At 40.0% G+C, this 17,328-nt stretch overlaps 1 protein-coding gene across 5 annotated transcripts in view; it reads right to left on the minus strand.

The window, feature by feature from the left end:
- The window catches only part of LIN28B (lin-28 homolog B), a 102,482-nt gene that overhangs the window by 72,285 nt on the left and 12,869 nt on the right, over positions 1 to 17,328 (minus strand). For 2 of the 5 annotated variants that reach the window (XM_030490602.1, XM_030490603.1), the window contains one exon: positions 12,436 to 12,620. In XM_030490602.1, the coding sequence (XP_030346462.1) occupies positions 12,436 to 12,620 (185 nt within the window). Of the gene's footprint in view, positions 1 to 12,435; positions 12,624 to 13,606; positions 13,698 to 17,328 lie in introns of those variants that run through there. The other 3 variants (XM_030490600.1, XM_030490601.1, XM_030490606.1) reach the window with 2 other exon arrangements.

Raw genomic sequence — 17,328 nt, forward strand, 5'->3', positions numbered from 1 at the left:
CAGACTTAGGAAATAATTTTGTCAATCATCTTTAAAAAATTGGCAACGAGATGCTAGTGTGACCAGAACAATGTGCTAGCAAGACATACAAATTCAGATTAGCTTTGTTAAACTGTGGGAATTAAACAGTAACAAAACCCCCCATACTAAACTTGCTACATGTCAATTTAAGTGAAGAAAGCCATAGATGGGTACACATTTTTATTCTCTTACATATCATCAGTAAATAATTATCTGGCAAGTTAGTTCTCTTTTAGACCCAAAATGCCAGGAATTTCAAACTTGCCCACAAAATGGCAAAGCTACACTTAAACTAATGAAGACCCTGGTGAAAATGAACAAAGGAAGCCTGTAGAGTATTTTCTGCCACATAAATAGAGGAGTCACATTTCTGTTGATGTACATGGTGCAGCTGAATGTGCTGCAAGAAATTTAGATGAGCACTCATATATTATAAGTTCACAAAAATAATTCTATTATATAATTAGTATAGGGGCACTTTAAAGGTTGCAAAGCATTCAGAATCATAGTAAAAACAAGTACACCAAATGATAGTTTATACTCACAACGCCCCTCCGACATTTATTTAATCAAACTTTTCTGGTTTAAATATCTAAGCTCCCAAATGAAACTATCAGAAAAAGACCCTTGAGAGAAATTGTGCATACTTGTTGAAGCTTTTTGGTAACCATTTCACTGATTTCACCTGGCTCAACATTTCATCTTTAGTAACATTTGGTCCCTGAAGCACAGTTAAAATATACTGTACTACTTTCAAAATGCATGTTAAATGGATGAGAAAACAGAAACTAAGCTAAGGTTTATCAGTTTTTAAGACTTTAACAAATAGATTATATTCATCACCCTAAACCCAGAAATATTACAACAAAATCCAATGCCAATTAGCTCAATACTTCTCAAGAGAAAATAATATACTACAGGTGCATTTCATGACACCTATTGTGGTCAGTGCTGGTTTAGCTCCCTTGTAATGGGCATACCATTAATTAAGAATAAATACTAAATTACATATGGATAAAAGGAAAACACATTGTAACTATAAAAGCATTGTATTGTTTTATATATAATTAAAAAACAGATTCCCATATGAAAAAATGTATTAATATGTAGGAGATCATAAAAAATGTTAAACATTTATTATCTAATAATGAACACTAAAATAGTCAATCTTTGGCAGAAGGACAGTGCTTCAACTGTAGCCATTTTAACAGGCTAATCTTGATCCATTTACAGTTATCACCAGTTAAAGAAATTATCATCCAAGGAAGAAGTACTATTTGTGTGAAAAAGATTCACAATACCCCCATAAGCATGGAAAGGGCTATCACTTTCCAATAAACTACCAATAATTGTCAGTAAAAAAGAAACTACTGTATTACAAAAATGAAATAATCTGCCATTTAGAAAAATGTGTAATTGCTTAATGAAAATAAATTAATGAAGATTAATGTAAAAATTCTTTGGAGAAACTGAATCCACCATTTACATTACTAAACATAAAAAGATTTTGCTGCTCAAAGCAGACTGCAGATTAATTTTGAAAAGTATCTGCTGTCATGCAAAAACATTATGTAGTCATTAAATGCAAAGACCTCATATAAAATGAAAAATGTATTTTTATTTTTTACAAAAGTCTTTGCTAATTTCCACTGAAGACAATGTAGGCATAGATCAAATTTAAAGGAACCTTCTCAACCAGAGTGTTTTGACTTTAAATAATTTTAAACATTTAAAATAATTTTTAAGCATGTGATCATATTTTGAATGTTTAGTAGCCTTTTTTTTTTTTTTTTTTTTTTAATTCTTGAGGAAGGGAAGGTATTGTTAAGAGGAGAATCTGTCAGCCTACTTTCTTAGTGTAGATAATAGTCTATAGTCCAGGAGAATTAAGCACTCCTTAGTGAAAGATGTGGTATTTACTGCTGCATGAAGTGTCTGCAAAGGCATGAATTAACACAATTAGGCTAAGCAAAGATTTTATCTTCAGATGTACTACACTTCTGACTGATAATCTTGAATATGATTTTTATCTTGACAATGCACCTTGAAAAGCTTTTGCTCTTTCATCACCTACAGTTCAATCCCACAGTCCTCTCTTTGTCACTAGTCCTTTAAAGTCAATGGTGACATGCACAGTTTCCTATAAAGAAACTCAGTTTCTGATATTGTTTATTCATGTATCCATTTCACATCCAGATCAATTGCCTTACAAGTAATGTCTGTCTTTAACAATTATCACTAATTCCTGAAGCCAGTTAAAAACACTTCAAAAAATTATTTTACTTTTATCTTTGTTTCTAGGTTGCCATAGTTTCTAAACCAGAATTGCACACAATGAACAGGATGCCCTGCTGAATGTCCTGTTAGTTAAAATCAGGGTGCATGCTGCAGTCCCAGATCCTTCTACAAGAAACCACGCATTCCTTACGGAGTAGCTTCTACCCTACATTTCCGATCCATTAACCAATTTTTGCAAAACATGCTACCTGAAATCATTAAACAAATGGGATTTTCAGTCATATAAAACAGCTATTACAAATGTAACATGCTTTCTTTAATTAACACACACACACTGAAATCCCCCAAAACAAACAATGAAGCAAACAAACACAGCAGGTTTGGCACAGCCAAATGAGAATTGAATCACTGTAGTGGAGAACTATTAGGCACTATGGCAAAATGGAAACTTTTTGGCTAACTGCATTTACAAATATTTGAGGACCATATTATGCCTCCAAATCTGTAAACTGTCCACCCTCTCCTGCCTGGACAGAGCATCCAGCTGCTTCCCGCTCGCCATGAATCAGTGCTCTCTCTTGTATCTGGGTAGGATCTCTACATCGGTAACGTTGTGGGCTGGGAAAAAGATCCTGAAGGACTCTGCCAGGAGGATTCTCAATCTTCGCCTTGTGAACACAGATACACAATACTGCAGTTACAAAGTTTTTCAGAAGTTTCTCCAATACCTACCACATCCCATTGCCCCCACCAGAAATCAAAGGCCCTGCACAGGTGGCCCCAACTGTCTCTGGGTTACTGAATAGCTGTTCAAGATCCCAAGGTGCTTTCACTGCAAGGGTGAACTTCCTTCCCCTTCAACAGAACATGCCTGCACCATGGTGAGGGGTCTTTCTCACATTAGGAGCATTTTACGTACTACTTCTACCACCCTCGTCTCCTGTGAGGGAACGATTTGGGATTGAGCAATTTTTCAGCAGGGAGATGAAAAACCCCACAACATTATCAGCCCGAGAGCTTTGCATCGAAGCAGTCTGGCAGATTAGTGGTCAGGTGAACTCAGGTAAGACATTAAATATTATACAGTCACAGTACAAAAAAAAGTAGCATATGGTTAAAAGTATATACAAGTTACAAAAGTGTCAAATTCATGCATACACATTGTGTTAAGTTGTATAAATTTAAGTTAACTTTTAACTAAGCAGCACTAACCCAAACCCAAGTTTACTACTCTACGGTTTAGGCACTGTACAGGGAACAAGTCAGATCACAATAAGACCCTCCAGTTTTGGAGGGCATATAGGACACTTACGCACTTACAAAACCAGAAGGATGTAAACTACATACTTCCAGTAAAAGCATTCATATAAGAGTCTTAAAATGTACTTTTAATGCTGTTGAATTTATTGAACAAGTTTCACAGGTCAGTGCAACCACTTCACATGAGAAGATTGAGCAGAATTTGTCCCATCAGGTCTTTAATATCCACAAGAAAACAAAAGGGATGTGATGGTTTCATTACATTATGGAGGAGCTTTTGTTGAAACAATTTTCAAATTTCCATTCACTTGATGTACTATTGTTTTAATATCTGGGGGAGAGAGTAGCAAACAGATTTGTGAAGAATTCTTTGCTCTTATTGCACTTTAGTGTCAATAATGACTAATTCTCAAGATGTGCAAACTACATGTCTTAGGCCAGGTAATTAAACAGGGTAAAATAGCAATATATACCTGTTAAATACAGGGAGTAGTTGGGGTTCTAATCCAAAGCCTACAGAAGTCATCTTGGGTCTATTAGGTACATTCTATATTAAAACTTTTATATATTTTTCTATTTCAAATATAACGCGTCTAAGAATATTCAGAAATTACTATACATGGTCAGCAGAGGCTTTTTAAAATCCCATATTTCCATTAAAATTGTATTATTACAAATACTAGCTTGCAAAACACAGTTGTAAAATGAAATAAGACATTTTAAAAATTATAGCACAAGTACACTGTTAAGAGATTTTAAAGACACGTGTACTGTGAAAAAATACAAGCTCATGCTTATTCTAGTCTACGTGAAGTACACAAGGGCTATCACTTCAACTCTCAATTTCAGCCCAGGGATTATTTTGGTGCATGTATTTATGTGTCCATAAACACAGAAAGTTATAACACAAATGCTGAAATAGCCTCAAGTGGCACTATAATAAAAGCAATCTAGAGGAAGAAAAAAAAATAAATTAAAAAATCCCTCAATACTGCTATAAATTACCATCACTAATTAGAAGAGAGCTTCTCTGGAACAGATTATCTTTGATGGGAAAGCCACTATCAGCTATGTTCATGAGAAGTACACATTTATGAATGTAATAATGGCATTAGTGCTTTCTGACAGAGCATCGTAAAAATCTGTAGTAGTCATGGAATATTACTTCGATTTTGTAGACAAATTCATACACTCAAAATATTGATTATATATCTATTCACTCCTACTTTACAGGTGAAAATACTAACCTATGACGCTAACAAAACCAACCCAAACATTTCAGCCTCCCTCCTTCCAAAAAATGTAACTCTACACTAGATTAGAACTTCGGAATAGAAAGTATCTGTGAGATTTTTCTTGCCTCCTGCACTGGTAATAGAACAAAGATATTCTACACACTGTCAGATAAATAATTTTTCAAATGTATTGATGTATTTTCAAAATTGTATGTCTGGAATAATGAAGGAGCTATACTTTTCAGATTATCAACTAGTTTCACTAAGCTTTCACCTACCTGCTAAAAAAGATATATCCGAATTATTCTGGAAGTGCCCTATAAATATACTTACTTTTGTTCTGAAGAAGAAACACACATTATTGTGATGAAATGAAAATTCATCACTTTGTTTTGTTCTATAAGTAGTGCTGTATTAAAAGTGCAATTCAATATATTTCAATGCCACAGCTTAACTGTAATCAATAAAAGAAGGAAGAGAAACGTGTAAGACTGAACTGAAGCATGGCCCAAAAAAGATTCCTGTAACATTCCAAGGAAAGCTCAGATGCTTGTACTCATCCCAAAATACCCACAAGTACCCTTTTTCCTGAAAAGTCACTAACACTGTGGTTGTCTCTCTATCCTCAGCTGAAGGTAACACCAGTATTCTGCTGTTTCACACCAGAGGAGACTGCAGTTTCCTTCACATTTCTGCAAGGTCTCTTTCCTCCTGTACCTTCCCCTCACCCTGGCAGCTGCTTGTTTGCATCTCTGGCTGCCCTTCCATGGTGCCAACACTGCCCACCCTTGATTTGTGGGGATCATGAGGTTTCTCCAGTATGAAAAATGGCAAAGATCAGATGCGAAAGCCAAAATTTCCCCAAGCTGAGTTTGCCACGCAGCTTCACAAGCAATTCTGCTAACCCAACAGGGAGAGTGCTATAAAAGCTGTTGAAGCTTACTTAAGCAGCAGTACTGCTGCCAGAAGTAAAAGTAAAATCACAGCCATAGGACTCCCACCCAGAAGGGTGGCTGCAGGACTTTCAACCTCCACCTGTCCACCACACTGCTACTGCAAAGCCAGCTCAGCTGCTGGCAGAGCAGCTGCTGACCTGCTGCATGTTACAGCTTTGCATGTTAGGAAAAAAATCAAAATCAGTGCCAGTTTTCCTTAATACAGCGGACTATAAAGCTTGTGGCACTTTCCACAGCTGCTCTACAAGCAGCTGAGCCATCTCTGGAGTGAGGATCTGGAATTCCCTATAGCCATCTCCCAACGAGTTAACCCCCCCATTTTAAGTGAGGACCAGCCAGAGTAATCTGAAAAAAAACCTGGACACCAGCTTCTCCAACTAAATATGCTTGAGCAATCAGAAGCACTTCCCTAGCTTCCATGCAGAGGTGTTTACTGATATTCTGCTGATGAAAAAGCAATTTAAGGATTCACTGCTTTCACCAGTGATAGCCAGCAAGCAAAAGCTAGTTCAGACCTGTCCTGAGTAACTGTCCCTCAGAAAGAGCTAAGTGTCTTAATAACATAGTATCTTTCTATCAGTCATGATAACTTTCAGCTGATTTAACGAAAGGGGGGAAAAGCACCCTTAAATACAGGAATGAAAAATGTAACCGTATGTTATTTGTTTGTATTTGTTTAAGAAACCTCAAAAATGGTCTTTACCCCCTGGTTTCTAGGTTCCTAGGATCTTACTTAAATTCTATGTCCACTTTTACACACCTCTGTAGAAATTGATGGGCCTAATTTTGCTTCTGTTGATAATTAGTGGGGAAAGATGACAGGCCTTTACTGAGATGGGTTACATAAGGAAGATGAATTAAACAGTATTTACATGGGAGTATATTTTGTAAAGGGTCTAAAACAAAACTCTGGATGGCTCTAGATATACTTACTATTCTCAGTAATGTAGTTGCAAACCAGGACAAGCAACAGTAACGTTTTTCCCCATTTGACAATTCATTTCCTTTTAGCTTTAGTTCATGTATCTGCTTTGATATCTTATGTTTGTGCCCCAGACAAAATATCCTCTTCCTTCCAGTATCTCAACCCCTGTGCACAACTTCCTCAGTCTTGGAGAAAAGGAGGATAAGCATGCTCTGGAAAGAGTGTACTTACTGCTCTGCCAAAGAGGGAAATCTCTCTTAAGACAAAGTAGTCCTATTGCTGGCCTCTGTCTCTGGGCAGCTTGTAATTTTTGCTTATCAATATTTAGTGTTCAAACTTCTTCAGCAAAATCTGATCTGATTCAGCACCATTTAGGTTTAATGGGACTTGCCATTCACTTAAATACTACATAAGCGTATTGATAAAAATGCACTCTAATGTTGGGTTTAGATGTAAATAGATGAAACCTGGAAAGTATTTCTACAGATGGCAGCTCCATAACTTAAATACCAAATTACAAGTTACTTCAGACAACCATCTTAAATAGTCAAGCTCTCAGTGAAGTATTTTGCCATCTATGTGCCCAGTGTCCATAGGTAGGACTTGAAATGTAGGACTGGGCCTAGTGAGTAGCCAAAATAAATAAAAGTAATTCCAAACAAGGCTGTACTGCTCCATACCACAAAGTCATGGTCCCCATAATTTAAAAGTAAATTTTCTCTCTACGCTCAAACACAGCTTGTGAGTGCCAAAGCTTGGCTCTGGATCTCCAACAGTTATCCATTAAGATTCTACACGTGTTGAGGCTGCTGAGCAGACTTTGACACCCACATCTTTAGTGTAGGTCTGATCTCTGACAGATCTCTGATACACTTGCTCACTGCAGACACACATTTACTCCCCATTTGCTTCCTTCCTCAGCTTCCCTCTCTAAATCCCGCTAGTCCTTTTTGTTTTGATTAGGACTGGACTGGCCTAGTCCCTTGCAGAAGTCAAAGATGACAAGTTTGTAACAGCATACTCTGCATGGAGACTTCTGTACTTCAAATGGATATTGCTATGTCACATTTAACAATAAGGAGGAATATAATATTGATCCCACTTGCTTGCCCAAGAACTTCCACTTATCCTGAGCAATTACGTAGCTTTTTACAGGCTCCTAATAATGCAGAAATGGAAAATATGTGCTAGAAGAATGAATGCATCCTTGCAAAAGCACAGGATCACATGTCATAACATGAGAAAGTCAGCATTGCGTATGACATCATGTCCAACTTTATCCTAGAAAAAGTAGTTCAACTGTGGCTAAAGTACCAGGAATTTACAGAATAGGCATCTGACTTCATCATCAAAAAGAATGGTTGGTCAAATTAAAGGAATACTTCAGATGCTGTTTAAATGTCTAATTTTCCATTTATTCTTTGGTTTACAATCATAGCTGAAGACTCTCAGTAATCTTCCCTCCTTTTGTATAGGTACTTGCAACAAGAAGAGCAAAATTTATAATATAGAAATGATAGTGCAGTGCAGAAGAACTCAGTGAAATTAAAAAAGGCTCTTTTCCATTTTTATCAAATCTTGTAATAACAGTAACTTGCAGCAACAGTAAGAAAGTTCAGATAAAAGTGAAAAATTTCAAACCAACCATGTACCTTTTAATGAAAAAAAAAAATAAAAATACACCAACTCCTGCGTGCTGCTCCTCCCTTCCTTCCTCTCCCCACCTCATAAAAGAGGATCCTAAAGAAGGACCACGTTTAAGGTCCCTGTTCAGAAATCCTGTACCAATCCCTTAATGTGGTAAGAATTCTGGACTACAGAGCCAGGTCACAACAGACATCTTACTGAGCCATTTATCTTGTTCTGAAAGACCACATTACTCAGAAACAGTATGTAAAATTATAACCCTTGATATTCACAAACATGTATTTAATTGCATCTGTTTACATCTGACACCCTACCTTTCATTATCATCTTTAACATCTGGGATTCACACTAAGGAAAATAGACATGTTAGTCTAACTTTGTCCATACATACGTGTGCAAAAAAAGAATGCATAGCATTTTTGCCTTACTGCCAGCACCCAAAAAAGTTGTGCATATCTAAGTTGTGTGTACAATTTTAAACATGCAAATAACATTTTAACAAACTTCACCCTTTTCTCTGATTTCATGAAAGCTTGAGCTGTTCTTAGCAATGAAGACCTTTCTTCATGTGCACCACAAAACGTTTCACTTGCTCACCTCTCCAGTCTGTTTTATCCTTTGACAGATCTTTTTCTAAAATTTAACAAGAGCTGTTCACACATAACTATGTGCAGAATAAAAGAGAAGCAAGCTATATTATTCATTCCATGCTAACTTTTTAGAAGTCCAAATGACAATACTGAGCCAAATTCAGTAAGATGCACATTCCTTGGATGTAACAGTTACAAAGGACTAACATTGCTACTCTTCATTTTTTTGTAAAAGAAACACAGTGGACTGGGTACATTGCTGCATTGGGCATGGCTTGTCTTCAAAAAATTAAATAGTTTTTAGGACTTGCAATTTTTATATGACACTGAATGACTCGAGCACGAGACTTGGAGATATAAGAATAAAGCTAAAAAGCATAAGAGCATAGATGTTTGTAAGTGTACCCTATTTACATTGTACACATACAGATGCACATATACAATGGCTGATGTGTTTCTATCTTAAATAATGCATCTAGCTCTTGGTACCTCATTACCAGAAGGGTAACAACAAACAACCTGAAGGTACTCCAGAGAAGATCAATCAAAATGATGAGTCCTGAAAAAAGGACTTAAAAGGCAAGCGTTAAAAACTCAATACTGCAGCTGCTTCATGAACAGAACTTTCATTAGGTGAAGGGAAAAAGAAGTCCAAACAAAAGCATTGTCCTCTAAAAATATATCAATTTATACAATTAGTGAAGCACTGACTTTAGAAAAACACGTCTGTAATCTGCACACGACCAAGGGGAAACTCCAAGAAGAAAGCAAAATTATTTATTGCAAACTTAAAGTCTAGCTATAATGAGCTTAAACTATTACAGGAATTTTGACTCATAGCAAGATCTCATAAACTGGGCATAACCTCACCAAGAAAAAGTAAGATAAAAAAGTAAAATACTGTTGCAGGGTTCAAACTAGCTTTGGCAGGACTTAAACTAAATAAAAGTTTCTTTCCTCTGTTTAGACTGTCTGATTCTACAAAATTATACTAGTTACAAACATTGCAGAATGAGTGAATGGATGCAACACTATGTGCATACGCTTAAATAGATTGTGAAGTGTTTCCAAAGCAGTTTTGAACAGCAGTATTTAGTTTCAACAGATTAATAAACTAACATCTAAAAGTCTTTTTCACACGCCTAAATTTTTCAAATTAATGAAAACTAACAGGAATAGGGCCAAATCACTGTTCAGGCACAGACTCTTGTACAGGCAGCACTGTTAAATAACATCACTGATTTAAAGACATTTTTATGCTCTGGCTGCTACTGTTACCACTGGTCAGCTACACAGCTAACAGAAAGCATTCTATATAGTGATATAAATTATCTAAAATGTACTCTGAAATAGATACTGCTTCTCCCCATTAAACAGAAAAATACTGCTTTTGACAGATGGAAAGAAAATTCATGTCACCATGAAGTTTATGTATATCCTAGATTTCATCAGAAAGAAAAAGGTGAGAAATGTATTTTCTTTCTTGGAAGAGCTATCCATTGCAGAATACTAATAACTCAGTGAGACATCTCTCTGAGTAATACTTAAAATGACTGAGGCTCACAGTTCATGTGCAATGAAACATGCTGGTTTTCACTGCATTTTACACTGTGGTATAGAGTCTGGTCTTAGAAACCTAAAGATATTGATAAACTGCAGATTATTAAACTGCAAACAAACATGTCTAACATTTCTTTCTTGTTCCCTCTTTTAGGTCACAACTGAATAGTGACTTCCAAAATTAATACATACTTTTTTTATTACTTGGTATGACTACTTTCCATTATGGACCAGCACCTCTTATCTAGCATTACTTAAATGTATCCCATTATCATACAGTTCAACACTTCTCTATTTCCACAGCTCTCAGGATATCTTTGTTTCCAAATGTGTTTTTTTATTAACATTGCTGTGCTTCAAATGTTTGTCTTCTATTATTCGAGAAGCAAAAAGAATGACAGGTATTAACACAAAATCAGATTAAGAAAAAGGTTTTTTATCTATAAATTTATAGAACTGTGAAGAGCAATGTCACGACTTAAAAAAGTACAAAGAAGGGAAGAAAGGGGGAAAAACAGAAGTAAGACTGCTCTTTCTTTGGTATTTCATTCATTCAGTTCCGAGAAGAAAAAGCAGCAGCAAAGAGGGGGCATCTCATATGCCAGTACAAAGCAGGAAGTGTAAGAATTTAGTAAGTTCACTACTTGTTTCTATACCTTGTACATAATTCCAAATGCAAGCAACTAATATTGATATGCAGCCCCTTAGGCACAGGGTACATGTAAGGCAGCAAGATCAGAAACCCACTCCACCACCACAAGGAACAAGGCAGCGTGCCACAGCAGCAGCAGCATTTCTAAGTCACCTTTTTATTAACCTAATAAAAGGTCCATTATTTTAAAAAGCCTAATGAAAGTTACCACAAAACAAGGCTGGACCATCAAATGGAACACTGAAAGGGAATCACTATATAATCATGGAACACCCCCTTGCCCCGTCATTGCAAACGTCATAGAAAATGGACAACCACGTAAAAAGTTAAGATGCCTTTTTGCCTTCCTAACATGGCCCTAGCCAAACCCAAAATGGTCTCTTTACCTGATACTGCTCTGATCACAGAGGTGGTGGGTGAAATTCAACATAGTGTTGTTGCAACTGGAGACTGAACAGAAGGACCCCGGAAGGTCTACACATGCTCCTGCTTCACAAACCACACTACAGATATGGGGAAAGGTTCCCTTAACTTTATCATTTTGTACATATCTTGCATCTGAAACTCCTTTGCATGAAGGCATTCATACCAGCTTCCACATTCAAAATACAAACACTGTTAATGCTGCTGTGCTTAAAAATAAAACCAACGGCCACACACCCCTTCTATCCCCAACAGCCTTACAGAAACACTGCTTTCGGTCTGATTCCCGAATCGTTACACTTTTTCTTTTTTTCTATCCCTCTAGAAAGGAATATTTAAAGATCAACCAACCAAACCACATGCACGCTTCAGTGTATCACCACAGGGACACTCTCAGGTCTGAATTACTGCAAAATAACAGTATAATTATGTCTTAATTTCACTAACTAATCTCAGATGAGCTTTTAACAACTAATTCGAGGTTTACAAGAAAAGCATTTAAAATTGTACTCAAATGTTATCCACATGAAACCCGACACTTATTTATCTTTTTCCGAGCTTAATTTTAATCAGTTTCCACGGAAAGGGATATGTGCTCCTGATCAGGCTGGTGACAAATTATAAACTTAGTAAAAAAGTGTGGCCTTTGAAACAAAAAGCACAGGAGAAGCTTCTAACCAAGGAGGAAGATACGAAGAAACAACATTATCCCTTTGCACAAATCTCCAGCCACAGAGACTAAACACAAGCTAACAACCTTATTTACTCAAATCGTCCGCTGCCAACAAAACCACTACCTAAGGCAACCCTTTAATTACAGATGTACCTAAATACATAGGAAAAACAGGTTACACCTCTGCACGTGAAACCGGAGTCCCACCGAGCTCAAATGTGGCAGGCTGAGATGGAAGACAAAAATGGGTCTTACTTGGTGTACAAAGACATCAACTGGAGACTCCAAGGGGCTTCCCTCTCGGTTGCTCATGGAGATGAACCCGAATCCCATTCTCACATTGAACCATTTGCAATGGCCGGTTCCGTGCAAAACCTGGGATTCCTCCTCTTCTTCCTGCTCCGGCAACTTCCCGGGCTCGTCTCCACCTTTACTCGCCCCTGCTGAGGAAGAGGGGGAAAGGCGCGGGGGGGGGGGGGGGAGGAGGGGGAGGAATGAAGTGGGAAAAGTGAGAAGGGGGGAGAAAAACAAGGACGGGGGGCACAAGATGCAGAGAGTTAAATTCTGGTAACATGCTTTTGCCCCTGTATAAAAGAGTTACTAGAGAAGAAACGGGGGGAAAAGGGTAAACAAAACAAAATAAAACAGCAAATGGCGAAAAGCGCTCCTTTTCTCCTAAATCCTAAAATAAACAACCTTGTCCCCAAAATACGTTAAAAAAAAAAAAAATCAAATCACCGGAGGCTACAGAGAGGAAACACTGCATACAGAGGCTCTCCCTCTCTCATTGCCCAGGGCAGCCCACGTTTCTGTACATACGTGTATTTTTCCATTTAACTCCATCTTTCAGCCACATAACAGCACGGAACGCGATACTTTACTTGAATATTGCTGGTTTAAGACCGATCCCATTTCTCAACAGAAATTCTCAGCCCAATTAGTCTCTCCTCGCAAGGCGCAGGACCGGGGGGGTGAGGGGGGAGGCCGGCCGAGGAGGGGTGGAGGAGACAGAATAAGCAAAATTGGGTAGATTGCACAACTGGTTATTGCACATGCAGCGCCGAAACCACTGTTTTCCAACGTGGATCCATCCCTCCTTGGAATAAACTTTCGATTAAAGTTGGGACAGGTGTACAGCCGTTTTCTCATCCCACCACTGCAACTGTGCTTAATCAAACAGGAACAATTCAAACAATAGCCCCCTGAAAGCTTTTCAAGTTGTGAATCGGTGTGGGCGGTACGGAACAGTTTCTGAGCGGGGTAACAATGGGGCTGGAGAAAGCCCCCTTGCGCGAGCTGCTAAAAAAGGGTAATGCAGAGTTGGGTTAAAAGGGGGGTGAGGGCGGGGGGGGGGGGGGGCAGGGAGGAAGAGGGAGAGAGCGAGCGAGCGAAAATCTTAGTAAAACAATAGAAAAAGAAAATTAACCTTCGGCCATGTTGCCCCACGGGCCCTCTGCTCCAAACTCGTGAGATGAAAACTTTCCCTGTGGATCGAAGTGGTCTTCTGCATTAATCTAACATCCTGATTTTGAACGATCGCAAATTTAGCTCGCATGGTCTAATGTGCTTTCCCCCTTTTGATTTTTCCCCTTCTCTCTCGCTCCGTTTCTGGCCCCCTGCGCACACGTGACTCGCTCAATTACATGCTTTCTTGCTACTAATTTCACATCGGATCCTTAAGGGGTTGGCAGGAGGCAGGAGCAGCCAATCGCCATTTCAACGAGGCTGACACACCGAAATAATTTATGAATGAACAAGAAATTTCCAACGCGCCTTTTTTTTTTTTTTTTTTTCCCCTTTTCGACAGCTAATCTGCACGCGTCCGTACGGGAAACCGAGATGACGTATGACCGTGGGGTTTCTGCTCTCCCGTGCGCGCACAAATACGAAGGAAGCGCTCAGGGAACAGAGCACACCCGCAGGGGCGGACGGGCGGGCAGGGGGGTTGGGGGGGGCATACACACGCGTGCAAGGCGCCTACGGACGAGGAACACGGGTATGCGCAGACGTGCGCTGAAGTACGCGGGAGGCGGCTGTGCTGCACGTCCCTCATCCCGCATTCAAACCAAAAGCGCGCCGGAAAGGCGGAATCACCTTAATATGGCCCAGAACGCGCGGAGGTTTGGCGTTTCAAACCATTTCTGGAGGGGGATGGGGCGAGGAATTGTACTTCACAGGTTTCTCCGCCATCTCTTTCCGGGGGAGGGGATGTGATTAATGACTTCCTAAATAAGAGCCCAGTTTTCAAGCCTAGTATTGGAGTGAACCTCTATCAGCAGCGATTGCAGGGAGAGGGGGCGAGGAGGAGGAGGAGGAGGAGGAGGAGGAGGAGGAGGACTGACAGAAAATGATTTGCTGGAGAGGAGGAAGGCGGAAAAAAAAAAAAAAAAAAGCCGGAGGAAGAAGACAAAGAGAGGAGAATAGCGCTGACCGGGGACTGCTGGTTTAAGTCTTCGCTGCCAGCGGGAGGGGGGATCCAACTCGGAGGAGAAGTGTGTGCCATGGAACGGGCTTGGTAACCGCCCCCGTTACCACGGCGCTGCCCCTCGGCTCGCCTCGGTACCGGGTCCAGGCCCCCAACACGCCCTCGCTAGTGCTGCGCTTCGGCCAAATGCTTGTTTAAAAAGTATTTTCAGAAACGTTAAAAAAAGTCGAACAAAAAACCGCCAACCAAGCCCTAATTAGGTGAGATTCCGTTTTATTTTTCATCTGCCTTGTCTCCTTAGGTGTAAAGGTACGGATGAAGGCATGAAAACATCGCATTTGCCTTTTCTGTCCTCGCCGCCACCTCCTCGCATGTAACCTCACTTTAGATCCAGTATTGTATAACCTTTAAATGTTGACCAAACCTTGTTAAAACCTGGGTTCAATTGCTTGCTTATTAAAACCCCTCCCTTTCTCCCTCCCCCCCCGTGCCCCGGCATCCTCTCTTGTCCCAAGGACACACACAAACAAAAGCCAAAGCCCAAACGGATCCGCGCAGGACCTGAGCACAAGGGGTTCTGCATTTGCAAAGCACTTGCTGTTGTTTGGGAAGCGGCGTCCATCAGTCTGCCCAATTATGAGGGACGCCTTGGCCCCCCAGGGCCTGTTTACTCCTTTTGTTGCCTTTCGGAAAAGTGTAAATTCCCCTGCCAGCCCCTCACTCCTGTGTGAAACACCCAGGTGCTCAGCCTGATTGTTTGCTAGGAAAAAACGAGGGTGGGCAAAAGCGTAGGAATACGACCAGCCTGGCAAGTGGAGCAGAAGCTTTAAATCCTGAAATTCCTTTGCAGTCTTCAACCGTAAATTTCCTATAGGTTATTTCAACAGTGGAGGTCGACTTCCTACACTGACCTGCCTTACGCATTCGTGTAACACACCACTTCTTTTGCTCGTAACCTCCCTTCCTCCGTCGACAATAGCGATTATTTTACAATATTAAATCACCAGTAATTTTATATGCTTGGATCTTATGACCGGGACGATATCTAATATATAATAAATGTACGAGATTTTAATACGCGTGAAAACTCAGCTATGAACAACAAATAAAGGTTACCGGAAGAAAATAAATAATAATAATGGAAAAAAAAGTTTACACCACTTACTTGAAGTGCCCAAGACTACATTTTTTGTAGCAGAATGGCACGTTTATAACACACGAGCTCTCTCTGCCCCTTCCCTCCAAAAAGACAGAAATCATTCTGTTTTATACCGTTTTAAAAGTCTTCGGGTTTTTTTTTCAGATTGAGTTATTTTACCGACATTTGGTATATAAATTCCTTAGAGGCTAAAATACTGGTTAAGCAGATACAAACGAGTTGTTTGAGTTCATTAAATGGACAAAATATCTTCTGAGCAAATTTATGTTAAAACAAAATTCAGTATAATATGTTCTTCGATGAATAAATGAAAGACTACAAAACCACGTAAATAAATGTAAAAATATTTGTTGCAAATTATTTCTTACATTGCAAAATAAATGCAGATTTTGTAAAATGGGGGGGGGGGGGGATTTGCAAAGGGTCTTTACTGAGATTTTCAGGCCTCCAGTATTAGTGGAATTAAGGTTGGGGTCACTGGACTGGTCACTGGTGTCAGATGTTATCGACTCATTCATTTCCTGCAAGGGACATCAGCCTTTCAAGTTTTGTGGAAGGTAGAGAGCTGTTGCCAGCTGGGAACTCTCCGGGAAGGAAAAAAAGAAAAAAAAAAAGAAAAAGAAAATAGAACCCAACTCACTAACACCCTTTTCCAAAATTCATTTGCAAAGGATCGGGGGGCGGGGGGGAGCCAAGAGGATAAATACGGGGAAAAGCCCTTACAGAACAAGCCAGCTCGTGAAAAATTAGTTTAATGGTTAATAGTTTACATATTAAAAAAGATATTTCTATCTATTCGCTAAAGAGATGCTAATTTTGGTAAAGACAATTATAGGCAGCTGGAACCCTGGTCTTCCTAAATGCACGGTAAAGGCTCACTTGAAACTATGTAACCAAACCCAGTGGTGTTGGATTTCCTATTTGTCACCTTCCTAAAACTTCTAAAAGTCCTAACTCTAGCTTCTTCTTTTTCCCAAAACAAAAAAACAAAACCACACACACACACACACAAAAAAAAAAAAAAAAAAAAGGAAAGAAAAAAGACCCCACTTCCAGAAAAAAAAAAAAACCCAAACCGGGAGGAGCCGGGGGGGAGGGGGGAAGCCAACCAAATGACCGACCCGCGTGCATTTGAAACAAAACGCGTGTTCTACACTTGAAAGCAGAGCTCGGGGTGCTGCCCCGACTTCCCATTTCAAAGCACAGCCACCGTTTCTCGCCGGCGGGCAGGCAGGACGCGCAGCAAAGCCGCTGGAGCCACTCTGCCACCCCCGCTCCCCCTCCTTTGGTTGGTCGCGTTACGCCGCGGCAGCCCCACGCAGGACCGCGCCGGCCCGCGCGCGCCGCTCCCGCTGAAGTTTGACCGCATGGGAAGCCCGTCGTGTTTCCTACACGATTCCTATCGAAATGGGCTCTTCCCAAGGCGGAGGGAGGGCGGGCGGGCGGGCGGGAGGCAAAGGAGGCTTTCCGGCTGCCTTCTCAGGACAGGGGTCTCTGCTCAGCGTTCCCGCCAAAATCCTCTCATCTCCAGTTTGGGCGCCAAACCCGCCTTCCCTTTCCGCCG

Source organism: Strigops habroptila, chromosome 6, assembly GCF_004027225.2.
Source record: "Strigops habroptila isolate Jane chromosome 6, bStrHab1.2.pri, whole genome shotgun sequence".
In the NCBI taxonomy this organism is placed as follows: Eukaryota; Metazoa; Chordata; class Aves; order Psittaciformes; family Psittacidae; genus Strigops; species Strigops habroptila.